Source organism: Idiotropiscis lumnitzeri, chromosome 1 (genome assembly GCF_059441095.1).
Source record: "Idiotropiscis lumnitzeri isolate Australia: NSW breed Sydney's pygmy pipehorse chromosome 1, RoL_Ilum_1.0, whole genome shotgun sequence".
Lineage (NCBI taxonomy): Eukaryota > Metazoa > Chordata > Actinopteri > Syngnathiformes > Syngnathidae > Idiotropiscis > Idiotropiscis lumnitzeri.
Window position 1 is genome coordinate 27,598,425 of NC_142391.1, and position 24,688 is coordinate 27,623,112.

The following is a 24,688-nucleotide window of genomic DNA, read 5'->3' on the forward strand; positions in this document are numbered from 1 at the left end:
TAGAGCTCGGACTTGAACCCAAAATCGCGTTGACCTCAGCAAACGAGTTCCGATTGGATTAAAAACTTCCGCTTTTAACTATGTAAATTTGTTTTTGTTTTTTTTAGTTTAAAAAGGCTTACCTTAACTTAAATCTTGTTGCGTTGTGGCCAAAGGTAGAATCCAGGTCAGTTCTAAGGCGTTTTGAGGCTGTAAATAGTGCAGCCTTGTTTTGGCGGATGCTGCATACTAAGCTAACGAGCTAGCTGTCACTAGCTTTGCATTAGTTGGCATGACGACTTACTCTTTTCTTATATTTCTTCTTCGGCTTTCTGTTGGCGTTTGGCAAATACTTTTGGTACATTACCTGAAATGGAGTGCGAGCAACAATTGTCAATGATTTATTACGATTCAAATCTGATGTTGGGTCTCAGATCGAGATCGACTGTTCTTGATCTTGATTCTTTTTTTTTTTTTTTTTTTTTTAAACAAATGTCCCCAAAAATACAATTTATAGTCCAGCGCGACTTGTTTTATTTTCTGAAAAATACGGAAATACTTATACTTTAACATATGTGATTTATTTTTTTGTTTCTAGTGGTTCATTTTGCCTGAGGCACTGTGAGTTTCCGTCCCAGTCAGTGAAGTGAAGCGTGAATATGTCTGTCTGTCTCTTTATTGTGGTCTGCGATTGACTTTACGACCAGTCCGTGGTTTTCAGTGGTCCGCTCTTGTTCCCTGGCGCCCTCAACAAGATGAGCTTTGTAGAGATTGGACGGATGGATGAATAATACATTTCATTATGTTACCCTTTTTAATATTTAATATAATATTCTAGATTTTGTGACTCAAGCCAAACATCATTGTCAAATCAAATAATTACATACATATATAAAATACATGATTGATACATAATGTATATATTCGAGGTGCAACAATTAATTACTTTCAGGCTATCAAAAGTGAATTTCAGCTTTCTGTAGTGTTTGTGTTTTTTTTTTTTGCATTTGTGTGTGTGTGTGTGGTTTTTTTTCTCCGTTTTTAAATTGGGAATCAATGGTGCCACTTTTCGGACACGTTACAGATCAAACCTGTCACCGATTCATAAAGAATTTACCTTCTGCGTTTGTACAGTGACAGCAAACCAGGTGAAATGGAAGTGCTTCTTTGAGAAGAGGCATTAATTTGCTCGAGGTGAAAATGCACATGATGATGAATTGAGGCTTGGTGTCTTAATGCGGCCGCCACAATTTGAGGATATATTGTATTGTTTTTTTCTCATCCACATACTTGTCCATAAACTAATAAATGAACTACAGTCGTTCATGTAAGGAAGCCTTTACTGCAAACATGCATTGTTATAAAGAAATTAATATCACATGTAATATTTAGGTTACTCATGTCACAAATAAATTAAATCCTTGCTAAATGATATCGTGTACAATGTGAGCGCCTCCCATTCAAAAGCAGCGTAACAAGTCCCGCCATGAAGCGCCCGACTCTGTTGCTAAGTTACAGATGAGTCTTCTCCTATTTTTAGTAGCCAAGACTAAGATTCTTGAAGTAAGAATATACTTTCATTAGAAAGGATGATAATTGTCTCAAAATGAAGAGTGTCATGCCTTTTTGAACTACAATAATGAGATAATAGAGGAAGCCTAATGCAGAGCTGTCCTCCGGGATTTGACAAGTACCTCGACAAGGAATGTTATTTATTCATAATGACTTTTATTAACATTGTATGCAATATGAAACCCTCGTCTGCATGTTTTATGGCGCAGTAATTTTTGTGATTCATTGCAAGTGCACGGCCGTCATTGTGTCTTGCGCTGATGTTTTCCCAGGTACGGCGCCGTCTTTCCGAGCCTCAACATGGCAGTGAAACGTCGCGAGCAGACCCTGCAGGACTACAAGCGCTTGCAGTCCAAAGTGGAGAAGTACGAGGAAAAAGAGAAAACCGGCCCTGTTATGGTCAAACTGCACCAGGTACGGTGAGAGCTTAGATTGCTCGATGGCGCCCCCTGCATTCAGAGGAGCAGAGTGGCAAAAGTAACAAACGCTGACTAGATATGAACAAAAATAGTCGAGCACATGCCCATATAGTGCATGCGCGCTCCTTCACCCACGCGAGCTAGCGAGCTCTCAAGTTTTCAAAAAGCCACGGCTGCACATCTACAGGCACGTAATTGAGAATTGGAGACGCACACGTACACGCGAGGCCATTACCGGAGCGCGCACATTCACAGATAGCGTTGCCTAAGCTATTGCCGCTAACACATCCTCACATGGAGATCCACCCACACACATTGAGAAAAGCACCGTCAGGGGAACAAAGACTTGAAGAGGCCCCTGCACGCCTGCCCTTTGAATCCCCATGCACTTAAAAAGACGATCCGAACAAAAACATGCCGATGCCATTTTATTTTCAAATCAACTCGCTGAGGTGAAGAAACCATACCATCATAACACAGCGCAAAAAAAAAACAAAAAAACAATATGCTCCATTTTAAATACACCATCTCTCTCCCCTTTATAACAAGTCTCACCCATTCGCATATTCATCGTGCGCTAGGTGTCTACAGTAGACTGACTACCCACTAATACATTTGCACATACACACGCTCGCACACACACACACAGAGCTATGTGGTGCGGGAGTCCACTCACAGCCAAGTCTGCCCACATTACCCACTCCTCCTCACTGCGGTCGTGATTACAGCCTTTTTTGCAGCTCTTCTCCGTGGGAATTAGGCAAATATCTTTCTGGACAAAAAAAGATGACGCCAGTGGCGCCTCGCGTGTGATGACTTTGGTGACGATAAACTATATTTTCCCTAACGTTGCTGTCCGATATCAACTGGTAATGTCATTCCACCCGCATATTCATATTGTCCTTTTTTTTTTTTGCAGAGGATAAAGAATATATGCTTCCAAGTATTGTATGCTGAGTCTGCCTGTGTCACTGTAACATTTTGTGCTAGTTTTATTAGCCTGTCTATTGTGTTTTGCATTAAGCTAGCACATTTTTGTAAGGCAATGTTATGTGGTTTGGTTAAATAGAAAAATAAATTTGGTGTCACAAGAAAAAAAGCTTGAAGCCTCTTTGTGGGGGATTTGCCAATCTCAATGTTAAATGATCTTGACGAAACTGTAGATGTTCAAAAGTCATCACACAATATCCACATGTTGTATTGCGAGCAACGACATCTTGTGCTGTCCCCGCAGGCCAGAGAGGAGCTGCGACCAGTCAGGGAAGACTTTGAGGCCAAGAACAAGCAGCTGCTGGACGAGATGCCCAAGTTCTACCACAGCCGCATCGACTACTTCCAGCCCAGCTTCGAGGCCCTCATTCGGGCGCAGGTTAGTTACTCCTGACTCATCGTCACGCCCTCTAACCAGCAGTTAAGTAAGTGAGCGTGTACGTCTGTTGGCGCGTCTCCTTCGCAATGCGATTAACCCCCCCCAGTGGCGGCCCACACTGCGGCGTTTGAGTCGGGAAGGCCTCATCTGTCTGGCTTTGGCGCGGCCCCAAACCTGAGGCTTCGCCTTTAGCAGCTGACACGCACCCCCTCCCCCAACTCCGGAGCCACCCTGGCCATGTCATTTCCTCCATGACACGCTTCTGATTAGCAAACAAGATTATCTCAATCTTTGCTTTGAACTCGCAGGAGAAGGACAATTGAATCTTTCAATTTGCTCAATTCCCAAAAGGTTGCGAAATGAAAGGGTGGAAGACGTGCTTCAGATGAGTGACGCGGCCACTCCGGAGGAAATGTAATTGACCATTTTGAGTCCCATGAATGAGCGGTTACGCACATACACAGGCAAGCGAGCGCACGTGGGTGGCCAGTGGACCTTCCTCGGCTTCGTCCTCCACTCCCTTCTCCTCCAGGCCGCTGCGCTCCGCCGCTCCCAGCAGCATCAGCGCAGGCACAAAGGCCGCCTTTGTTTGCTGCCAGCGACGCTTGTGGGGACGCTCGGGTCCGACCCGTCCACCTGTACGCATACCGATCGACTGACACGTTGCGTATTCTCTTGCAACATATGGGTTCAGTTAAAAGAAAACAAAAAAACAATACAGAAGATGATTCTTTTTCCTTTTCCCTCCTGATTTTGTTTCCTGCTCCATGTGTATTTTAAGCACATGTTGGGCTTTGTTAGCCTCACACCTATGAATGCAAAAGAAAGGAACACATTTCACTTAATGATGAACAACTTGTTGGTGATCATTTGTAGATAATCAACATTGCTTTCCCTAAATTTCAACTCCACATAACAATTTTTTCCCTCTCTCATTACAACAACATTACCAAGTGAGATTTTGGTGAATGTGACGAAGGGACGGCATGGTTAGCACATCTGCCCCACAGTTCTGCTTTTGGGAATTGAATCTCATCTCAGGCCCTCCAATATGTTCTCCCCATGCTTGTTGGTTTTCTCTGGCTCCCTCCCACTTTCCCAAAACACGTACAGTATGTTATGTTCACGAGGACTCATGTAGGCAGAGGATCCAACGATATTCACAATGATATATTCTTTACCCTCTATGAAAAGCGACTTTTTTCACTGTCATACAGAGAATCCAAGAGAGGAGCTGAATCGTCAGTACAGTATCCAGTATCTGTTCGTCTGTCAAACAGTGGCCAGAATGAGCAGCACAATGCACATCGAAGGGAAAGGGACGGTTTTGGAATCTTTTTAATCCTCTGTAATTATGTCATTACTTTATGTTTTTAGAAAGTATAACACTGGATGAATGGCAACTAGTGTGTTAGGCAATGCGTCTTGAATCGCATGATGCATGTTACACATCTACAGTAATTATCTGATGTTGTGACGAAGTGGAAAAGCACACACAGATGCAGCACTATCCTACTTGGGTGTTTAGTGCAAAAAGTGTCTCAATGGCAGGTCTTGTTTCAGGTTAATTGTTTCAACTTTTTGCAACCAACAACAGCAACATCCTTTCAAGTGTCTTGATGCAATAGCATCAACATACTGGATCAGCAAATATTGTAGTGTGTCAGATTTTAAGATAGTTGTATTTCGTATTACTTCCCCTGCCTCTTGTCTTGCTCTTGTAGTGTGCTTAAAGTCTATTAATCCTCAAAGCCGCTCTCGGGGGAGCCTCACTCATGAACTCCGGGAAGAATCGGAAATGGAAAGGGTCATAAAGGTGTTTGGCGAACACTCACGTTGACCCCTTGTTCTGACTGGGCGCAGGGGCAAAAACCTGGCTCACTCGTCACACAAAACGATATACAAGCCGCACCAGGCTATAAGCCGCTGTTCTCTATGTTGGAAAAAAAAATTGTTCTTTACTGCATGTACATAATGATTTTGTACTGTGAATGCACATAAAGGTACATAATCAGATTCTTGCAACAGTGCCTTTTAACACGGCAACAAATTTGCTAATTAAAACAGAACAGACCACAGAGAAAAAAAAAAAAGATTTATTTAGCGTATTTTCTGAACTATATAGCGCCCCTACCGGTGAAAGAAATTCCACAGAAAAGATGCACCGTTGTATTAGCTGCATGGTTCAAATTCTAGGAAAAAAGTAGCGGCTGATAGTCTGGAAAATGCGGTATCTTAATATATTGGAATTATGGAAAACAAATACTGCAATTCTGTAAGATGAAATGCAAATCTATTGAACTTCCATGTTAAATATAACTGAACTGTGTTCTCCTCTCCGCAGGTCGTGTATTTCACAGAAATGTACAAGGTCTTCAGCGAGCTGACGGATCAAATCGACCAGGCGGGCCTGACTGACGAGCAGCGACAGAGGGAGAGCGAGGCCAAGCTCAACGAACTGCGCGCTCTCTCCATCGTGGCCGACGACTGAGACATCGGACGGTTCGCCAAACGGAGGCTTTGGACAATTCGAACGCGCTGCTTTGGCCTTAACGGGTTAGTCCTTCCCACTACTTGTTTTATCGGATGCCACATTAATCAAGCCATCAGCCGACACTATTACCGCTTTTCTCGAACAGTGGCCGTCCCGCTAATAGACGCTGTGCCCCAATTAGTGATGTAATTTGCGATAAAGGCTGCTTAGCTCTTTTGAACTCTGTTGCTAACCAAAAGAGCAGCACATAACCAGTGTCAGTAAATACGTTGAGAATCCACAGTAAATTTCATCTTTGTATTTAGATATCGTCAAGCATATGTTTTAGTTTTTTTTGGTCAGAAATTGTGTTGTCATTCCATGTAAATATAATACGTTTAAGCAGTTATTGGGAAGTTGAATTTGATCAAGTTTTTAATATTTTATTTTACAATCAATGCTTTCATTAATGAACCAAACCATCCTGGCAAAAATTTTTGCTTCATCCCCATAAATACACAAATTCTCAGAATTTTGCAATCCGTATAGTAATTGAACTGATGTATATTCAGGCGTCGTATGCCCATTTGAAGCACTCGTTAGGTGTTGTGTTGGTTAGCAACAGAATAAGTCAACAGTCATTCAGATGAATACATGTCGTAGTTTAATCATTTTATAATCACTACAAAAACAGTAGCATCTAAGTTATCACTTTGTAATATTGTGTTCCAGCATCTTCTGTAATAATGTGTTTCTTTTGAATTCCAGCTCACTTGACTTCGATTGTAGTACAGTGCAACAATCATTGTGTTCTTTATTTTCCAAAAAAATTTTTTCTTGCAAGGTGTCTGAAATTTGCCACTGTTTGATGTTAGTTTGTTTGTCATTATAAGCAGACACAATAACTCTTCTTGTCAAGACTTTTAGACTTTTTTTTATTTTTAAATAACCCACATGTTCTTATTCCTCTACACTTTGATATCAGCTTTGTGGTGCTTGAAAGCAGCAAAATGCATAAGATATATGAGGAGGTGAACAGACAGTACAGTAGGGCTCAGTCAAAATCAAGCCAAGTGCTCCCTCTAGTGGGCAAAAAGCATTTGTTCCTAAGGCATCCAATACTGTCTACTGCTAAAAGGGGTCAGAGGTCACAGATGCACAGTGGATGCTTTTACTTTAAGTTATAGTGTCATATTATTGCTTTATCTTTTACTTATTGTATTGTCTATTTTAATTTAAGCCAACTATGGATTAATGAAGAGGTCGTTCTAGCTATTGAAGGGTTTATATTTAATTCTTATTTTTTAGGGAGTATTACAGCCACACTGAAAAGAAAATATATCAGACATAAGAATTACTGAGGGGGTGGCTCACATGAGTATTAAGTTGAAATATAACACTTTTTTTAAAGATCAGAAAACACTTTTATTGCAATATTGGATTCATTTTAGCTTTAGATCTTATTTCTCACCTTCCAAGTTTGTCATAATCTTACAATAACGTTTTTGTTGGAGTAATTTCTTAATTCTTGTCATATTGCAGCTTTTGACATGTAAATACCTGTTGTCTTAAAATGAGTTAAACTCTGTTGTTATTTGGTTTTTAAATCATTACTTGAAATCAGAAAACATGATTTTAATATCAGGATAAATCAGGTCAGGTTACTAATTATGTCATTTTTTTTTAGAATTGTAAATCAGAATTTTACTGACCATTGACTTTCTCCCCAAAAAACTTTCCTCAAGTAACATAACTGCTTTTTCTTGTATTTTTACTATTTTGTTTTCAGTGCCCTTAATACTCCCGTTTAACAATGAAGTTGTTTTTTTTTTCATTATTTTTACACTGCTAAGTAAATACTTGTAGCATAAAGTGTTTTTAGTTGTTTGTAAACAGATGTTCAATGACAGTTCAGTAACATTTTTTATGCCTACAATTGGGAAATAAATGATCAACGAGAAGTGACTTCACTCCTTAGCCTCATGAGTGTCCTTTGAAAATAAAAACAAGTGAGAAATCTTTGACTTGCTGTTTATTGAACTAAACGAGTCAGTAGTGTCCACTCATTAGAATCAAAACCGTATTTACAACACGTCGCTTTATTGCATTGGATCGATCGCGAGATTCATAAAAAACAAATTGGGGAGAAATGAAGAAAGGGGTGTTACAAGTGAGACTTGGATAAACATGAGAAAAAAAAAAAACAATCAAGTAACACAACGTGTCTCTGAAAGTTCAGAATAACTTTTTCCATTTTGTAAGTACACCACCAGCTGCAGAACACTTTTTCTCCCATTAGATAACAATGTACATGTTAAATGTTGAACAGACGTGTGTAAACTAGTGAAGTCAAACATGTATATTTAGGCACGTTCTTTGTGTTTTCAATGTGTCGCCATTTCGTCTCTTCTCACACGGCCGTCTTAACGTACATGTTGGCTATCTGCTCCTGGAACAGCCGGCGGATGTCAGTGCGTCTGCTTTTCAGCGTGGGCGTGAGGAGGCCGTTGGCCACGCTGAACGTCTCGGGGTGTAAGTGGAGGTCTTTCACCTGGAATGTGAAACAAAAGCAAATCAGTACAGTGCTACCTTGATAACGTTTCTTTCCGAAAGTCTGCCAGCTTAAGGCTAACGCAAAATTCAAAACACCATAGAAAACTAGCTTTCCATTATCAATAATGGAAATGGAAAACATTTAAAGGCACAACACAGGAATGTACTGCAGTGTGTATGTGTGACTTTCATCTTGAACCAGGTGATCAATTCCTTACTTGTTCAAAGGATTTGAGGCCCGCTTCCTTCCCAATTGCTCTCATGTCCTCCAACACTGCCTTCTTTACATCCTGAGAGAAAGACGCTCATTGAGAATTTTTGGGGGCAAAAAGTGTGACAAAATGTGCTAAATATTTTATCTGTCACTTACAGGAGTTTGACACAGTTCTTCATATGAGTCCACAAATCCTCGCTCCTTAGCCCAGGCCACGAAAACCTCACGGTCAGGGACAACAATGCCGACCAAGTAAGACTGACCGCAGGGAAATACAAGGAACGATCATTACAATTAACATTTGTGTATTTAGTTCAGTTTTCTTATTTGTAAAGCGGCTTGTTTCCGTCCTTATTTTTCCCTCTTTAATTCGCTACACAAATTGATGATGTTGTTGTTGTTGTTGCTGTTAATTGGCTCTTAAACATATATACTCTGATGTAGTCTACAACCTCTGGAGAACTTCAAAAACACCCAAACACTTGAGTTCGTTGCAGGACATGCCTTGCGGCAAAATTATTGGCTGGCTGCATCCAGGCAGGTAAGTCAGTGTTTTTAAGTATTAATTGTTCTTAATATTGCTCCCAGGTGGCCAATGTGCACATATCAGAATGAATAGGATTTAATCGATTTAAGAAAGATTATATAGTGGTGACATATAGTTGGTATGCAAAACCAGACCAAAGCAGTTATAACCATATGAATAACAGTATAATGAACATGCATGTTTATAGAGGTGTATTTCTAACCTTTTAAATACAGGTTAAGAACTATGCTTCCCCCCCATACCTATGATTGAGGTCTTTTAAAGAATCAATTTTCTAAAATACTTTTCTTACACTGTATGTTCTTTTAGTGAGCTAGGTTTAAGTTTTAAATGTTAGTAGTTCTCCTGTTTGTAAATGCTTTTAAATGTCAGACTTTTAATTATGTGAAGCGCGTAATAAATGCGCTATATGCTCCCAATGGTGGTGATTGGAGTCTTGGGCTGTGTTCACACTGCAGCTCTTTTTTTTTTCCATTCTGTGGGAACAGTACAAATAAGATTGCCTGGGCCTCTTTCATATGTGGGTATAAATCGGGTGCGCGATGCGTCTGTAGTATGAACGCTCATCTGCACACATCCGACCAATACTTCATCAAAAGCGCTCCACACGGGTGGGTGCTTGTGACGGAGACTACTGACAATAATCATCCGTAAATCTGCATTGTTTTGAGCAACAGTGTTGACTTTAAAGTTGACTTTAATTTAATCACACTTTAAATGTGAAGCATTACGTTGACATATATGGCGATAGTATGAATTCAGCCATGCAGACAGATTGTTCGTTATGTGCCACAATGATGTGACGTTATCTTTAGGAGACGTCTCCATGATATGAGGTCAAGAAGTGTCGCCTCATTTCTCCAAAATCTTTCTGCCTCTTCCTGCCTCACTACGATGGCCATATGAGATATAAAGATCATCCTCTACACACTGGACCAATACTACGCCACAAGAGGTAGTTTTTATTTTGTTAGGTGCACATCACTCGATGTTGTTTGTGCACATGCGTGTCACATTAGGGACATGTAGCGTTCACATTCGAAGTCTAATGTATTTTTTGTAATGTGAACAAGTACATAAAAAGAACATATTTAACAAATTGGGCATCACACCCTCCAGTGTGAACGTAGCTTAAAATTGCTTTTCCTGTGTTCTTATTTTTTATGGACATCCAAATATTCTCTGTGGAAACAGTTTTGTATTTTTGAAGAAAATGGCTCAAGATGTTAAGAACCTCCGTGAATCAGATGTGCAGCATACCTGTAAGCTATCTCCATGCACAAAAACCTGCAGCACAGGTGTGCAGCGCGTGTACACATTTTCGATTTTCTCCGGTGCAATGTACTCTCCCTGCGACAGCTTGAAGATGTGCTTCTTCCTGTCAATGATGCGTAGCGTCCCATTCTGATGGTATAAAACAGCAACCTGAAGTGTTTTTTTATCACTACAAATGACAGACCAAAGCTACAGAAAAAGGAAACAAAGTTGTCTTGAGTTTGAGAGTACACGCTTACAGGAAGCCACTGGCCCACATCTCCACTGTGCAGCCAGCCGTCACTGTCCAAAGTTTCAGCCGTCCTTTCGGGGTCCTTCAGGTAGCCTCGGAACACGCTGGGACCACGAATACAGATCTGACAATTAGCACAGCACAAGAATCCTTAGGGAAAATCAGCACGCGGCGCCATTTTGTCCAGTGGATACCTAAAAAAAAAAAAGTCTCCACACCAATTGTTAAAATGGTTGTGATATTAAAAATGTAACCAAGATAAAACCTATTTTTCCAAACCCAATTATTTATATTTCTTTTGAACCACATAATCTCAATTTATTTTTTTATTTTGCCTCAAGTTTCCTTTTTTTTAAATTGAGTTATACAGGTTATAGATAATGTTAATGGTGAAACAAGCTTTGAAACCATTCATCTTGGTCTCATTTTGTTTCACAAACACCTGTCATTTGAACCAGGGTTTGGGATGACTTATTATATGCTCTACAAGTTGTCATCTTACCTCTCCCTCGCCATTCTTTGCAAAATAGTTCATGTCTGGGATGTCCACTAGCTTCACCGTAGCACAGGGCAGAGGAGCACCAACATGTCCTGACAAACAAATAAACGTGTCAACAGGAAAGTAAACCATACGCATGTGGGGAAAAAAATAATACATATTTTACAAGGGAATAAAATCTCATGTCACACCACTTATGAAGAAGAGAAAAAACAGTTCATTACAGGACTAAAAAAACATGTAGTTACTCTACTACGGTAGCTAATGTCGCTGGCATCGCTAAAGGAACAAATATTCTTTGTATTTAAAAAAAAAAATAAAAATTCGACCAATTCAGTGAATGTCTTACAGCACACCTGATTATGTCTCGACATTCTTGGGTGGTTGGGAATAACTCAATTAGACATCTTTTTACATTTTTGGGAATGGCCTCATGTCAGAGCTTATACTATACAACTCAGAAAATAGCGAAAAATAAAACTGAAAAAACATTTTCACGAATGAAATAAAATCAACGAAAATGCTTCTTTAAAAAATGAAATGACATAAAAAAAACTAACAGACATTTTACGTTTATAAAACTAACTATAATTATAGTGAAAATATAATTTGCGGTTCATTCTGAGTTAATTTTTTATTTATTTCAATATTGCTTTAGGTCTGTGCAGTAGAAGGAAGTTTTTTTTGTCTTGTAATTGACAGTTCATATATAAAAAATAAAACTTATAACAAAACGAAAAGCATTTGTGAAAACAAAATTAAGAAAAATGTACAAACCTGCTGTGAAAACTAATGAAAAAGAAATTATTTAAATAAAAGTCAGAACGAAATGAAATTTAACTATAATAAAAAATGCTAAACTATATTAACTCTGATCATGCACAACATTTGTTTGACAGTCGCATCTTATTGTCTATCGTTTCATCAATTGAGTTGCAATGCCCCCCAATCAGAGAAAGGTTCCCTCGCCCAACCTGCGGTCCAGTCTCCTGGCATGGAGAAGGTGCAACCTGCTGTGCACTCCGTCTGGCCGTAGCCTTCAAAAATGAGACATCCCATCGTGGCTCGAAGGAAGGAGAGTACCGTGGGGCAAATGGGTGCCGATGCAGTCAGAGCGAAGCGCAGGTTTCCTCCAAAGTTGGCCTGTAACACAAGCAAGCAATGTGACTTTTTTTTTTTTTTAACAACAACAATAATCAGAGCAAAATCCCACTTCAACAGCAAGCCAGACCATATTTTTTCCATCGACCTCCGTCGAGCCAAAATTGCAGTTGCCAGCGTGCGCGTGTCTCCAATACACTCCCACAGGCGCAATATGCTGCGCTTGCTTTTGGCATCGCTTGTTGGAGGAGCTCAGCTTCTCCTACTAACTTCTCATTCAACATGGTGGACTCAGCGCAAGCTGCTTCATGCTCTCTCGGCACACATTTTGTCAGGAAAATATCTGCTTAAAGGCTGGATCAAAACCATTGTTGGCTTTACTTCTGAAGTGAACATGATCGAGCTTGTACAGCTTTTTAGTGCTGAACTGGCAGATTTTGCTTCAAGAGGTTCGCTTAACATCTGGGGAGTACATCGCCGCTTCACCAGTCGGCTGCAATAGACTCTCGCCAAGAAAACTAACAAAATAGTGAAAACTAACATCTAAAAAACATTTCCGTTCACGGAATGAAATAGAAATGAAATGACTTTGTAAAGGATGAAAGCAAACTGAAGATATAGTTATAAAACTGTAATTATAGCAAGAACGTCCTTCTTCGTCTCTGTCAATTAATATTTATTTCAGAATTGCAGTGTGTCTGTAAAGAAGGAAGATCAGTCATTTCAGAATTGCAGTTTCATTTAGACAGTAGTTAGTGAACTTGGAAAATGCTCTATAAAAAAAAGCTAAGACAAAAACTACACAGAAACTAACCATTTTTAAAATAAATTACAGACTAATAAACCATGTCGTGGGTGTTTTGCATCAGGGTGGGCAAAAAAAAAGGGTGCCAAACATGCCATGCGGTTAACTTGCTTGTGATGGCCCCGAACTAAAAGAAACTAAGCCGAAAGTCAAAACAAATGTTACCGCAAGCTGGAAAGTATTGAAATATAAATCTGGAAAAGTTCCCACCAAGTTAGAGGACAACATCTGATGCTTGAATATTCGAGAAAGAAGAGCATAAAAAAAGGCTTCCACTGACCTGAATCCCGTTGAAGACCAGTTTGTCCCAAAGACTGTTGTTGCGTACAACGCCACTGTTGAGCTCGGCTTGCTTCCTCCTGACGGCGTAGTGAAGCAAAGCTCGCCTCAGTGGCGATGTCACCGAGCCCAGGATCTGAAAATGGAGCGGACTTGGAAAAACAGAAGAAAAAAAAAATGCAACTGGCGATCGAGTGGAGGACGGATGCCATCTGTCAAGCAGACCTTGTCATAGATCCGGTTCAGCACACGGGGCACGACGGGGAAAAAGGTGGGCTTGAGTGTTTTGATGTCGTCCATCAGGAGGGAAATGTCCCCTTGGTAGAAGCCCACTCGAGCGCCGTGGCAGAACATGGACACCTGACACGGGAATAGCCTTCATTTAGATGTCAGAGCAGCCGAAGAAAAGAAAGAAAGAGCCTGAGTATGAATGGACATTTGACCACTATCCTGGTACAAAATGTTACCATCCATTACGTAGTAGAACACGCCCTCTAACATAATTATGCCCTGCCCCGCCCCCCTCATACCAAAAAGGGTTGGGGCTTTTTTTCACTGAACTGATGTTTCATATGGTCCCCCAATTTGCTGATATCCTTTATTAGCAGAGTGAGTCATTTCAATGAATAAAAATCAAAAATATCAATAAAGAGTAAACGCTTTTGAATCCGTTTTAAAACTATGCTTTCGCTACTTTTCCGATGTTTTCCAAAATCTTGTTCTTGCACTGTGCACTCTCAGTAATTGTATTGTAATTTTTTAATTTGTATTTGTAAATTTGTAATTGTATTATATTAAGATACTTTTTATTTCTACACACTTTTAAATGTCTTCAACTCATTTGTTTGAAACTGCTTTTTTGCTCATATGTACATATTATCCAAACATACAATCATGAAACACACTCCACTGATCTCTCACACACTACTAAAACCCTCACACTTTTCACTCATATACATTACTGAAATGCTCTCACACTCAAACCCACGCTAACCACTGAGAAACTCGTATCAGCCACTGAAAGGGCCCTCATGCTAACTACTGAAACACTCATATCACTGAAAAGCTCTTACAAGCGCGACCAATTTTGTTTTCGCTCACACTCAGAAAATCAAAAACAATACTGATTTTTTTTTTTTCCCCCGCTCATATAAATCACAGAAATGCTCTCACGTTCACAGATTTTTTTTTTTTTAGCTCTCACACTTAAATGAAACACTGTCACACACTACTGGTACGCTCAAATACACACTGCCGAAATGCTCTTTTACGCACTACTCACACACTCGTACACACTCCCTACTGAATTTTTTTTTCTTTTTATATCTCATGCTCGCAGACGTCTTCTTTTAACAGCAGACTGAATGAACAACGCTTTTACTGCTCAATCGCTCCAAGACACAATGAATTAACAATCAATTGATTGATTATTAGTCCTGCGATGAACCCACCTGGATCATCCTCTCAAACATGTGTGCCAGCGGCAGGTAGGAAATGGAAACGTCTTCTTGTCGGATGACGAAGGAACCCTGGCAGAGGAAAAATAACGAGAGAAATGTTTCAATCCTCCAGGGAGACAGGAAGCCTCAGAGGCAATCAAATATCTTGTATGTTTTTTTCCCTCTAGCATTGAGAAAGCAGACTGTCTATAAAGAGGCAATTAGTTTAAGCAGATTGCAGCCACAGGGCCAATCAAACACTCAGTTAATCATACCATTACACACAGCGGGGAGGAAATAGAGGGGGGAGAGACACAAAGCACACATGAAGAGATGCTGTGGGAGGATGTAGGAAGAAAGACAGACCTCCAGGATCTTAATGACGGAGGAAGTGTTAGAAGCGATGTTGCCGTGGGTGATCATGGCTCCCTTAGGCTTGCCTGCATATAAACAAACAAAGACATTAGTGGTGCGTCCCGTGCGCTTTGGGAGCTGTACCGCGTGGGCCGTAAAAGTGTGGGCCGTGATGTGAGCAGGGGATGATTAGGCGGTACCTGTGGTTCCACTGGTGAAGCAAACCACAGCCAGATCCTGAGGCTGGGGGGGCTAAAGCGCAAGGGAATAAAAGAATATCAATATAGGCCACCTCCACTATCTCCTGAAGCATTAAGGGGGCTATTTACTCTACTGATCTTAATGCCCAATTCTGATTTAGTGCCTGTATCTAGTGTCAGATTTTATTATTTTTCTTAGAGACACCAAACTCTACGCTGCTCTGAAAACAATCTAGACACGTCCCACTTCATAACCTGCCTGTCCTAAACACACAGGAAAATTGATTAATTAAAATAATTTCAAACCTGAACAGTGGAGCCACCCAGGTATACGAAAGAAAAAACACATCCAACAAGGAATTACCCCTAACCATTCCATTCCATTTGATTGTTTTATAGTCATATCCTTGGAGTGTTAACCTAACCCTAACCCATACAAATTTAGTGTTAGCATCGGTTAGTGATAGACTACGGCACATTCTGACATTGTTAAAATTCCGGCCATAGAACACAGCCACATCATAAAGCGCATGTATGGATACAGTATGTTGTTCTTCATTTGAATTTTTGTACGAGGAAAGCCTCATTGTGAATAGCAGCTTTAAAAGAGCGTCCCAGCCAGGACTACAAGTAGACATGCACTATATAAATAAAGTTGTATTATATTGTACATGGAACACAATTACAAAGTAACAATACAAAACAATCACAATGGATCCAGTGTAACCTAAAAAAAAAAAAAAAAAAAAAAAACAGCCATCAAAAGCATTTTGTGTATACTGTACGTGTATCGAGGCCTGATTCATATCTGAAGATGAACATTTTTTCTGTCTCAAAATGTCACTAAAACATGATATTGAGTCACTCACATTGTGTAAATCCATTCTTAGAGCGACAATATGTTAACAAGTGAAAACTCACCAAAGGCTCTTTAAGGTTTTGTCTTCCCAGATCCTACAATATGCACAAGAAGAATGAGCTTCCATATGATGATGAAGGGGAAAACAATGTAAGCTTACACTGTCTGCTCACCATGAGCTGTGTCAGTTTGAGAACCTCCACCTGGCAACCACACGCCCGCTTGGCAAAGGCCTCGCTGAAATCGTCGAAGAGAATCAGACAGCAGAGTTTGGGAGTGACGCCCTTCTCCTTATTCTCCAAAAGGGAGGCGGCCTTCTCTTCACGGTCACACACCACCAGGGAGATCTCCGCTAATGTCCACCACCATGCAAAAACAACTGTGAGTTCTATCCAGCTGCAGTATCTATTACAAATGTATTCAAATCAGTCTGATCTTGTGGGTTTTGTTTTTTTCCATTTCGACACACAGGACATCTTACCCAGGTGGAGAATATGGACCATGGCCTCCAGCCCCAGTGTCTCATACAGAGGAACCAGGGCCATGGAATATGTGTAGCAGGCCAGCTCTGTAATGATCCACTGCCGCCAACAGAGAGAGACAAAGCAGCACTTTTACACTCACATCGCCTTCCTCGCTCAGTCAGTCTGATAACGCTTCCAAAGTAAGGTAAAATGTCAGCCAAAGCAAACAAAGACACTCAAGGAAATTATAATTATGGTTTGGAGCTAATCATATGTTTGAAATAGTGCAAATAATAGTTTTGCCCTTTTCAATCTGTGAAAATGGTCTTGCCTGTCGGCTAGAATCTGAATGATGACTACAGCAGACGACTTGAATGAGTAATAGCTGTCTAGAGACACACAGCCTGCAGTCTCTTCTCTCCACATATTGATTGATAAACGTAAGTACACTTTAAGGACACAAAGAAACTGCCAAAACAGACTTCAGCACATCATTCTGGTCTTCCTGGACGGGATTTGTGACGTACAGTAAGTCTGCGTACTGATGTCACTCCGTAATTTTTTTCAAAGACAACTGGCCGTTAAAAGGCAGTTAGCATTTTTTTGCAATAGCAATGTACAGGGGGTCTTTGGTATATGACAGAGTTCCATTCCTAGTGTGGCAATATTACTCAAATTCTTTGCATAAGCCCAAATCTGTCATAGATACATAGTACATCACTCATGCGATTAGTAAATTAAATATTTGTACGACAAACACTTCTAGGCCATAAATATAAATCAATGAAATAAAAATAAATCAAAAGAATAAGTAAGTTTGTAATAACCTACATTTATCTGGGAATTCATCATTAATAAATGCATGCATCACTTACACTTCCGCTCATTAGGTGCTGCTGGTTTGGTTTACAAAACAGTTCCACTGAACTCAGCAGTTGCTCCCTTTGTCTCTAGTATTTACACTTACTGTCGTTTTTCCCCAATCGGGAAAAAGATAGGCATCTGTTTGTCTCTAAGTGGATGATGCATCTGCTGAATAATTGCACAATGTCTAATTGAGGAGTAGCCATTATTTCAATTATTTGTGGAATCACAGCCCTAACTAGCTACAAATACATACTGTAACAACATAATATTCATGTATATGTACACTTATTAACAAATTAGTACATTTCCCTAATTCAAATAAATACATTCTTGTCATTCTGTTCCTCGTAGTCTTGTTCCACTACAACTTGTCTGTGCTTTTTGCCACACAAAGAAACAATTTACCAGTAAGTCTTTTTTTACATGCACACCTTTCATCAGTCTATTTATTTTAAGAAGCACTGCACACCGCCTTTTACTGTGTTATTTTATTCCACTTATTAAAAAAAATCCCAGATACATTTATTATGAAATTGTAACACAATGATGCCCAAAAATCAAGTCCCTTATAAACATCAGCTGGGATGCAAATATACTGTACCTCTGGTCTGTTCTGTGCATATATACCAACAAATTGCTCCGGGTTGGGCTTGCAGCCTTGAGCCAGCAGACCAGAACCCAGCATCTGTGCTTGTTCAGCTACCTGAAGGATTAAAAAAAAACAAGCGGATAACAGGTTATACACAACAATGACAACAAGAATATGAGGTTTAATATACAAATAAATGTGTCATACCTCAGTGTAGGAAATCCACTGGTAGGGTTGGCCTGGCTCCCGGAAGCCAAGACATGGCGCATTACCTAAAAAGTAACACACGCTGTGATTGGTTATTTGACACTGTTACCAACCAGTTTTTTGAATTTTTTTTTAGATGTGTTTTTGTCCATTGACTTGTACCGGCTACAGGTCATATTTATACATTGTGCGTTATTTTAAGAGGGATGTGCATTGTTTTAACAGGTGTGTGTTCATTGTCCATATCTTCTGTATGTCAACAATTGCAATCAAACAGTTCTTGATTTATGGGAGTGCCATTGCTGAGATAATATTGATAATACAGTTGAACCCTCCTGCCTTGTCCCAAATGATCTCATTGGTTCCTATGTTTTTTTTTCTTCATCAGCCATTTAATTGAAGAGGTTCTGGGTAGGTACAGATTGATGGTTGAGTGGTGAGTTTATGATCAATATATCTGCACTAATGTATAGTGCAGTACATCGCAATGTCCTGTATTCAGTTTACTATGATGACCTGCAGGGCCTAATCACAACTGATTTAATTTAGCAAATAACTAAGTATGGCTGCTGATGGGGTGCCATCTGTAGAATGATACTGCAGACTCCAATGGAGATGGAAAGATTGGTTATTGATTCATTGTGTGTTGAAGAAATGGATATAGAATGGAGTGCACTACTTGGCTGCAATGCAGTACTGACTGTAGATGATTCACCCTAAATGTGGCTATCAAGTGTGGTGCAGGAAGTTCAACTACATTCAAACAGCAGTGGAGCCCCTCTCAGCTGACTTGGGGCAAGAAGCGGGTACACCTTGGATTGGTCAGTCACATGACACAGAGACAAAAAAAACATCCACAATCACATTCACACGTGAGTGTGTAACTTCGAGTTGCCAATAAACCGAACATGGTCAATAAGGACAATTAGTTGAATGCCTATTTCAGTTTCAAACAAAGCAGACAGTAAGTCAAAAAGTTGGCCTTTTTTGACATAATTCTGCAACAATACTGTACAATAATGACTTCATTCTAATATTCAATGTCCCACCTGCAATCTTCAGGCCTCTCTGGAACATGTCGTAAGCCGTCCTGGTGTCTTTGTGGTAGAACTCCAGCAGCGAGTCATCTTGAAGAAGAGCTGATCGTCTGCAGCTGGGATCCCCCTACAGCAAAACACAACTCCAGTAAGTTCCCAAAGTGACACTGAGAAAAGCCACGCACGCGGCCACGAACGCACATTGACAGCTACAGATTGAGCCTGAAGGTCGCAGGGAGGTCGCATGGGCCGCGGACGAGTCACCAGCCAGTATGCAGTGAGTGAGGCGAGGGCTCCTATACCCAGCAGGGACAACGAGGACAGAGAGGACGAAGGCAGGGACAGCAGACACCAGTCTCCAGCCTGATCTGATTCGGAAACTTTAAGTCCCATGTTGGATCGAAGTAACTGTAACCACTCCTGGAAATTCATAGCTGAATGATAGAGAAAAAGGTACATTTAGGTCACCAACATAAATATTTGACGAAGAAGCTTCAGGCTGTATATCGCTTCTCCCAGTTGAAATCTACTGTCAAACTTAACATAAAACTGAGAATTACACCTTATTTAATGAAACAACCACATTCTATAGCTTTGCATTCATATCTTATTGCTAACACATAAAAGGAATCGTGATAGACAGGCAAACAAATAGCATCAGTTAATCCCACATGTTTCAAAATCGATTTTTTTTTTTTAGATGATAAAATTGTTTGTTTTATTTCCATCTTGACTCAAGACATAATGCTAGCAAGGAGGCGGAAATACAGACGTTCCACAAAACTGAGCTGCCCCCAGCCTCTGTGTGAAACTGGGTGAAAAGAGTGAAGTCATGCTGGGACGCACACTTGGCACTGCACATCAACAATAAGACAAACTGGAGCAATACTAGGATGTAATAATGAAACCAGTCACCCCCAGATCCCCACCTCCCCTCAGCGGTGTCGTAACCCTTCTCTATTCATCATGAGCATTTGGTAGCGAGATAGGGTGAGGGGGAGGACCGGGACACGACCCCTCCTCCATGCCCACCCCCTTTTCTCCATATCACTTTATATTGTTCATATCCTAACTGAATAAAGAGTAAAACAGCGAGGGAGCGAAAAACATTTTAATTGAGACTACTTGCTCCAAAATCGGATCTCCCACCACCGTTCCCTGATAAATGAGCACACACTGACATCCCTTTCGACAACCTTTCACCCACTTTCTTTCTCTTTTACTCAGTAGGAGAGAGAGAGCTTTATAACTATTTGCCTCTGTGGGCAAAGTGGTGCCCACACTCAGCTTGGCAGTATTCACAGTCCGCCATAGCCATCCATTTACATGCCAGGCACAAAGTTACAATTTACAGGATATCTGCAGGTTGAACTTTTTCACTGCCAGAAGAGTTCCCCATATTGCCAGCCTTTTTCAAACAATTTGACTCATTTTTTAAGGCCCACCAAATTATTTGTTCTGTGAAAATATAAAAGCACTGAATCAACCAAAAGGAAGACTCAACTCTCTTCTGTCAGAAAGTTTCCATTCTTTACTGGTTAGTAGTTTCACAAAAAAAAGATAAATAAATTTAAAAAAATTCTAACCAAAAAGGAGAAAAAACCAGCATTTTGTGAAAAGAAACATGCACGGCATAATAGTGACTTCGACACGTTTGTGACACCTCAAACTATAAATTGAAAACAAGACAAGTGAAAGGGTTTTTGATGGAAAAATTAATCACGTAGAGACAGATACGGTCCACAACTAAGAAACACATCAAAGCCTTTTTTTCCTCACCCAATGAGTGAAAAAATGTCAATTGACAGCAGCATCACTCGTTAACAAGAAATTTGTCTGACGTTAAGAGAGTTTCAAATATGCATGCCTGAAAACGAACAAAAAGTCACCCACGTAGCTCTGAAGCGGCCATTTTAAGTGGATATTTGGAGCAGTGGTCCAACAAGCCTTACAGAACAGAAAGCCCCTGAACCACTGTAGAGCGATGAGATTTATTTTGGCATTTGTATGTAGAAGATGGAAACACAAAATAACAAAACAAAAACAACTTCAGTTACGACAACTCCCTGAAGCATCCACTCCCTCATCGCCCTATCTCACCACTGTTCTCCTCTCTCTTCTCACTCCTATTCATAAAAAAGACAATTGTCAAGCCCAAGACAGGCACCATTGTCTCACAACTTGCAGATCTCTGTATATAACATGAGACAAAAGACCTGTGGAAAAAATATAGTGAAGGAAAGAGTTCACCAGCAACATGGCTTTATAGGCCGAGTAATGATCCCTGCTAGAGCTATTTCTGTAACTTACATATGAATTGAACAAAACATGACCAAAACGAGGGTTTACATGTACACAGTTACATTGATTATTTAAACAGCATGGTTTTCATCACGAAAGAGAATCTAATGAAATAAAATACAAAAATGGTATCATAGATTCTGCCTTCAAAATTCTAAAAGGAAATACGTGCCTACTTTTAATGAGGAATATGGCCACGCCCCTACACTCTCTACATGTTTTGTTGGAGTTATTAAAGGGACAAATTGCCCATTGGAAATCATCGTACTTTCATTGCTTATGACGTCCAGAAACGGTGATCAATGGACACCAAAATTCATGTGGACTTCCCTACCAATGACCACTTCAACATATCAAAATGATTAACCTCTCCGTGGCTGATTTATAGGCGACTGAGGAACTGTGGAAGGAAGCAGAAGTACATAGATGATTATTGGGGAGGAGCACACACTGCATTTTTAAACATGACGCGCGGCTGCGGCCAAAACGACATGCCGCTCCACGATGCGCTCCGTTCAAGAAAAGGTCTTTATCGGAAATCAACGCCGACTTGCTCTCACGACGAAGCTGGAGGCTGCAATCGGTGTCGGACAACGCACGCGACTGCTTGGGAGGCAACCCCGCGACATGAAGAGGCAAGATGGACAGTAAGGCGCTAATTTTTCTTGTGCTAATGCCTTTTGTTTTAACGGCCTATAGCTAATTGTTATTAGCCGTGCCATTATCCTACTGTTAGCCGGGGGGCGGGGAGGTAAAGATCTATGCCCACCTGCTGCGCTGTCAGTCGCCATCTGCCTCCTGAGAGTTGACACAACTTTAGCTTAGCTAAATGTCCGAAATATAACCAGTCGGGGTTTGTGTGCGCATTCTTGCTCTTGTTCGCTTCAGCCTGCGTAAGTGGAGAATCGATCGACACGGTAGTTTTGATTTTGTGGAGGTGATCACATGAGCTCCAGTTTGATATAATAATTCCAAACTATTATGAAGAGCGCTCTTATACTTTCACAGGTTCAAATTGATGAGAGTTGTAATGTGCATTTGAATTTTGGTGATCGGTCACCATTTTAGACAATAAAACTGACAATTTGAGCAATATTACATCACTTGCCTCCCTGCTGTGATGTAGATGCTGAAACCGGAAAAAAATAACTAGCCGAGCTCCAATTTTTGGTATATCTCATCTCCCAAAAAAAACTTAAATCACGACAGTCTTTTGTTGATGTCAATGCAGTGTCCCTTTAAATAGAGTCAGCATCAGAGTATTAACATGCAGTCGTGTGTTTTGCCTTTTACTTTGTCAGATGTTGAAGGTCAGCAAGTGCCCATTGCACTTTTCTAATAAGGTCACCAAAATAATAGAAGCACCTGACCTGTCTATAAAGCTTTGCAGTTTGACACCACTATGAGCAAAAACCACAATAATAGACATATGGGTAAATAATTATCTTGTTAGACTGTGCCAATGCACAATTATTCAGAAACAAAACATTCATAAATCCCTCAGGTGTAATTACAAATAATGCATGCAATATTAGTAGAACAAGCCACAAACTTGAACCCACACAAAATAAGACAAGCCCAGGAACACTAAGCTCCACAAACACAGCAAACGCTCCTTCGCCTTTATCAAATAACCCTAAACTTATACGGCTTCCTTCTTCTAATTATGTAGTGCTACCTTTCATCTGGGACCTTCTGGAAATCCAGTGCGTGCAGCCACCTTGTAAATGACACAAGCGTCGACAAAACGCACCAATGACATCCTGCTCGAGTGACACAATAAAAGCCAAAGAATGCAGCTTCCCAGGCAGGCATGTAAGAGCCTGAGGCAACCTGCAGGTCTGTGCACATACACTCATGATACCAGCACAGCTATCACATTCAAAATCTGATTTGCAAGTCTTTTTAATTTGATACATGGTCAACTTTTTCTTAGAACATTGCCTGTACACTCAGCAAGTTTTTGTGACGAGGACTCCTTTCACTATAAGAAGCAAAGGCAATAAATGTCTGCCTGACGTGAATACTGAAGCTGCATAGGAGCTGACTGACAATGAGAGCAATCCTCGGGAATTCCTCCCCCTGACCCAGAAAACTACAGGAGGCGACACCGGGAGGGGGGAGGCTTTTAATGGGCAAGAGCGGCAGCAACCAAAGGACCAGTTGGAGAAATGAACTCTGCTCTCCGTGCACCGGCAGCATATTGTGGCCGAGGCGAGATGAGGTCGCCGGTTCCAGTGGACAAGTGAAGCTGGCTGGGCAGCGGAGGAACAGAGAAAACAAGAGAAAGAATAGAACACTCTGTTTTCTAACTGCCAATCCCAAATGAAGCGTGAAAAAACAGACACATTCGGTCAAGTTTGTCTCCATAGGAAGGGAAGGGGGGGGGACAGATTGACCGGTGAAGCAGAAAAAAAATCCTGCATGCAGGAAAGACACTCCACTATGAGCTTTAGTTATTTTTACTTCTTGATCTGTGCCAGGGTTCGGAAACTAGCAATGTTCATTAAAAGTTGTGCGAGGGGGCGGGGGTAACACGTAACAGGAGTTGGTTGTCAAAGATTAACCCCAAGGTAGGTTGTCAAGACTGTTATGGTCGATTTCGTGTACGTTCAAATATCAATTGTCTTGAGAAGAGGGAGAGTGATGCAACAAGTCACAGAAAGATAAATCATGGTTGATGAATTAAGTATTAAGAGAAAATAGCAAAAGGCCTGAGGGCCGGCCCTAAGGGACACCAGAATTCATAAATCACAGCGCTTTTGGGAAAAGGTTAGTTAGAGAGTGCAATTTCACTATACCTATTATAGACATTTATAATCCCTCAGCAACTCAAGTATGCTAAATGGAAAGGGAGCTTTTTTTAGTTATTGATTATCGAAATGTTACAGTAATTATTGTCTTTTGAGCTTTATGTAAAGCAAGCTTAGCGAATGTGAAATGACCAAAGGCAAAAAAAACATTTAAAAAAGCAGGTGAGCCATGACAGTCATTCCCTGAGTCCTTAGACATTATGATGTCATTTTCAGTCGACAGCAAGTGGCAAAATGGCCG

The 24,688-nt window shown here is 40.6% G+C and overlaps 2 protein-coding genes across 2 annotated transcripts in view; one reads left to right on the forward strand and one right to left on the reverse strand.

The window, feature by feature from the left end:
* Positions 1–7,831, forward strand: part of bin3 (bridging integrator 3) — a 34,635-nt gene extending 26,804 nt beyond the window's left edge. Inside the window, exons 7-9 of the mRNA XM_088292722.1 lie at positions 1,824–1,965; positions 3,205–3,339; positions 5,684–7,831. Coding sequence (XP_088148848.1) covers positions 1,824–1,965; positions 3,205–3,339; positions 5,684–5,830 — 424 coding nt within the window. The 3' untranslated portion in view covers positions 5,831–7,831. The remainder of the gene's footprint in view (positions 1–1,823; positions 1,966–3,204; positions 3,340–5,683) is intronic.
* Positions 7,828–19,767, reverse strand: acsl2 (acyl-CoA synthetase long chain family member 2). Its single transcript, XM_088292733.1, has 19 exons — positions 19,535–19,767; positions 19,346–19,460; positions 18,297–18,361; positions 18,102–18,203; positions 16,651–16,750; positions 16,343–16,521; positions 16,232–16,264; positions 15,311–15,362; positions 15,123–15,196; positions 14,769–14,846; positions 13,543–13,677; positions 13,319–13,453; positions 12,107–12,275; positions 11,136–11,224; positions 10,641–10,757; positions 10,387–10,530; positions 8,736–8,837; positions 8,584–8,655; positions 7,828–8,363 (listed from the first exon to the last, which is right to left on the reverse strand). Exons 1-19 carry the CDS (start codon positions 19,763–19,765, stop codon positions 8,223–8,225), a joined length of 2,133 nt encoding a protein of 710 aa, XP_088148859.1. The 5' UTR covers positions 19,766–19,767; the 3' UTR covers positions 7,828–8,222.
* Positions 19,768–24,688: the final 4,921 nt, after the last annotated feature.

Coding starts and splice junctions, on each gene's coding strand:
- acsl2 (XM_088292733.1), bottom strand. CDS start 19,765: ATGAATTTCCAGGAGTGGTTACAGTTACTTCGATCCAACATGGGACTT. Junction 13,678..14,768: donor TGTTTGAGAGGATGATCCAG/GTGGGTTCATCG, acceptor TTCCCGTGTCAG/GTGTCCATGTTCTGCCACGG. Junction 13,454..13,542: donor TGAACCGGATCTATGACAAG/GTCTGCTTGACA, acceptor CTCCATTTTCAG/ATCCTGGGCTCGGTGACATC.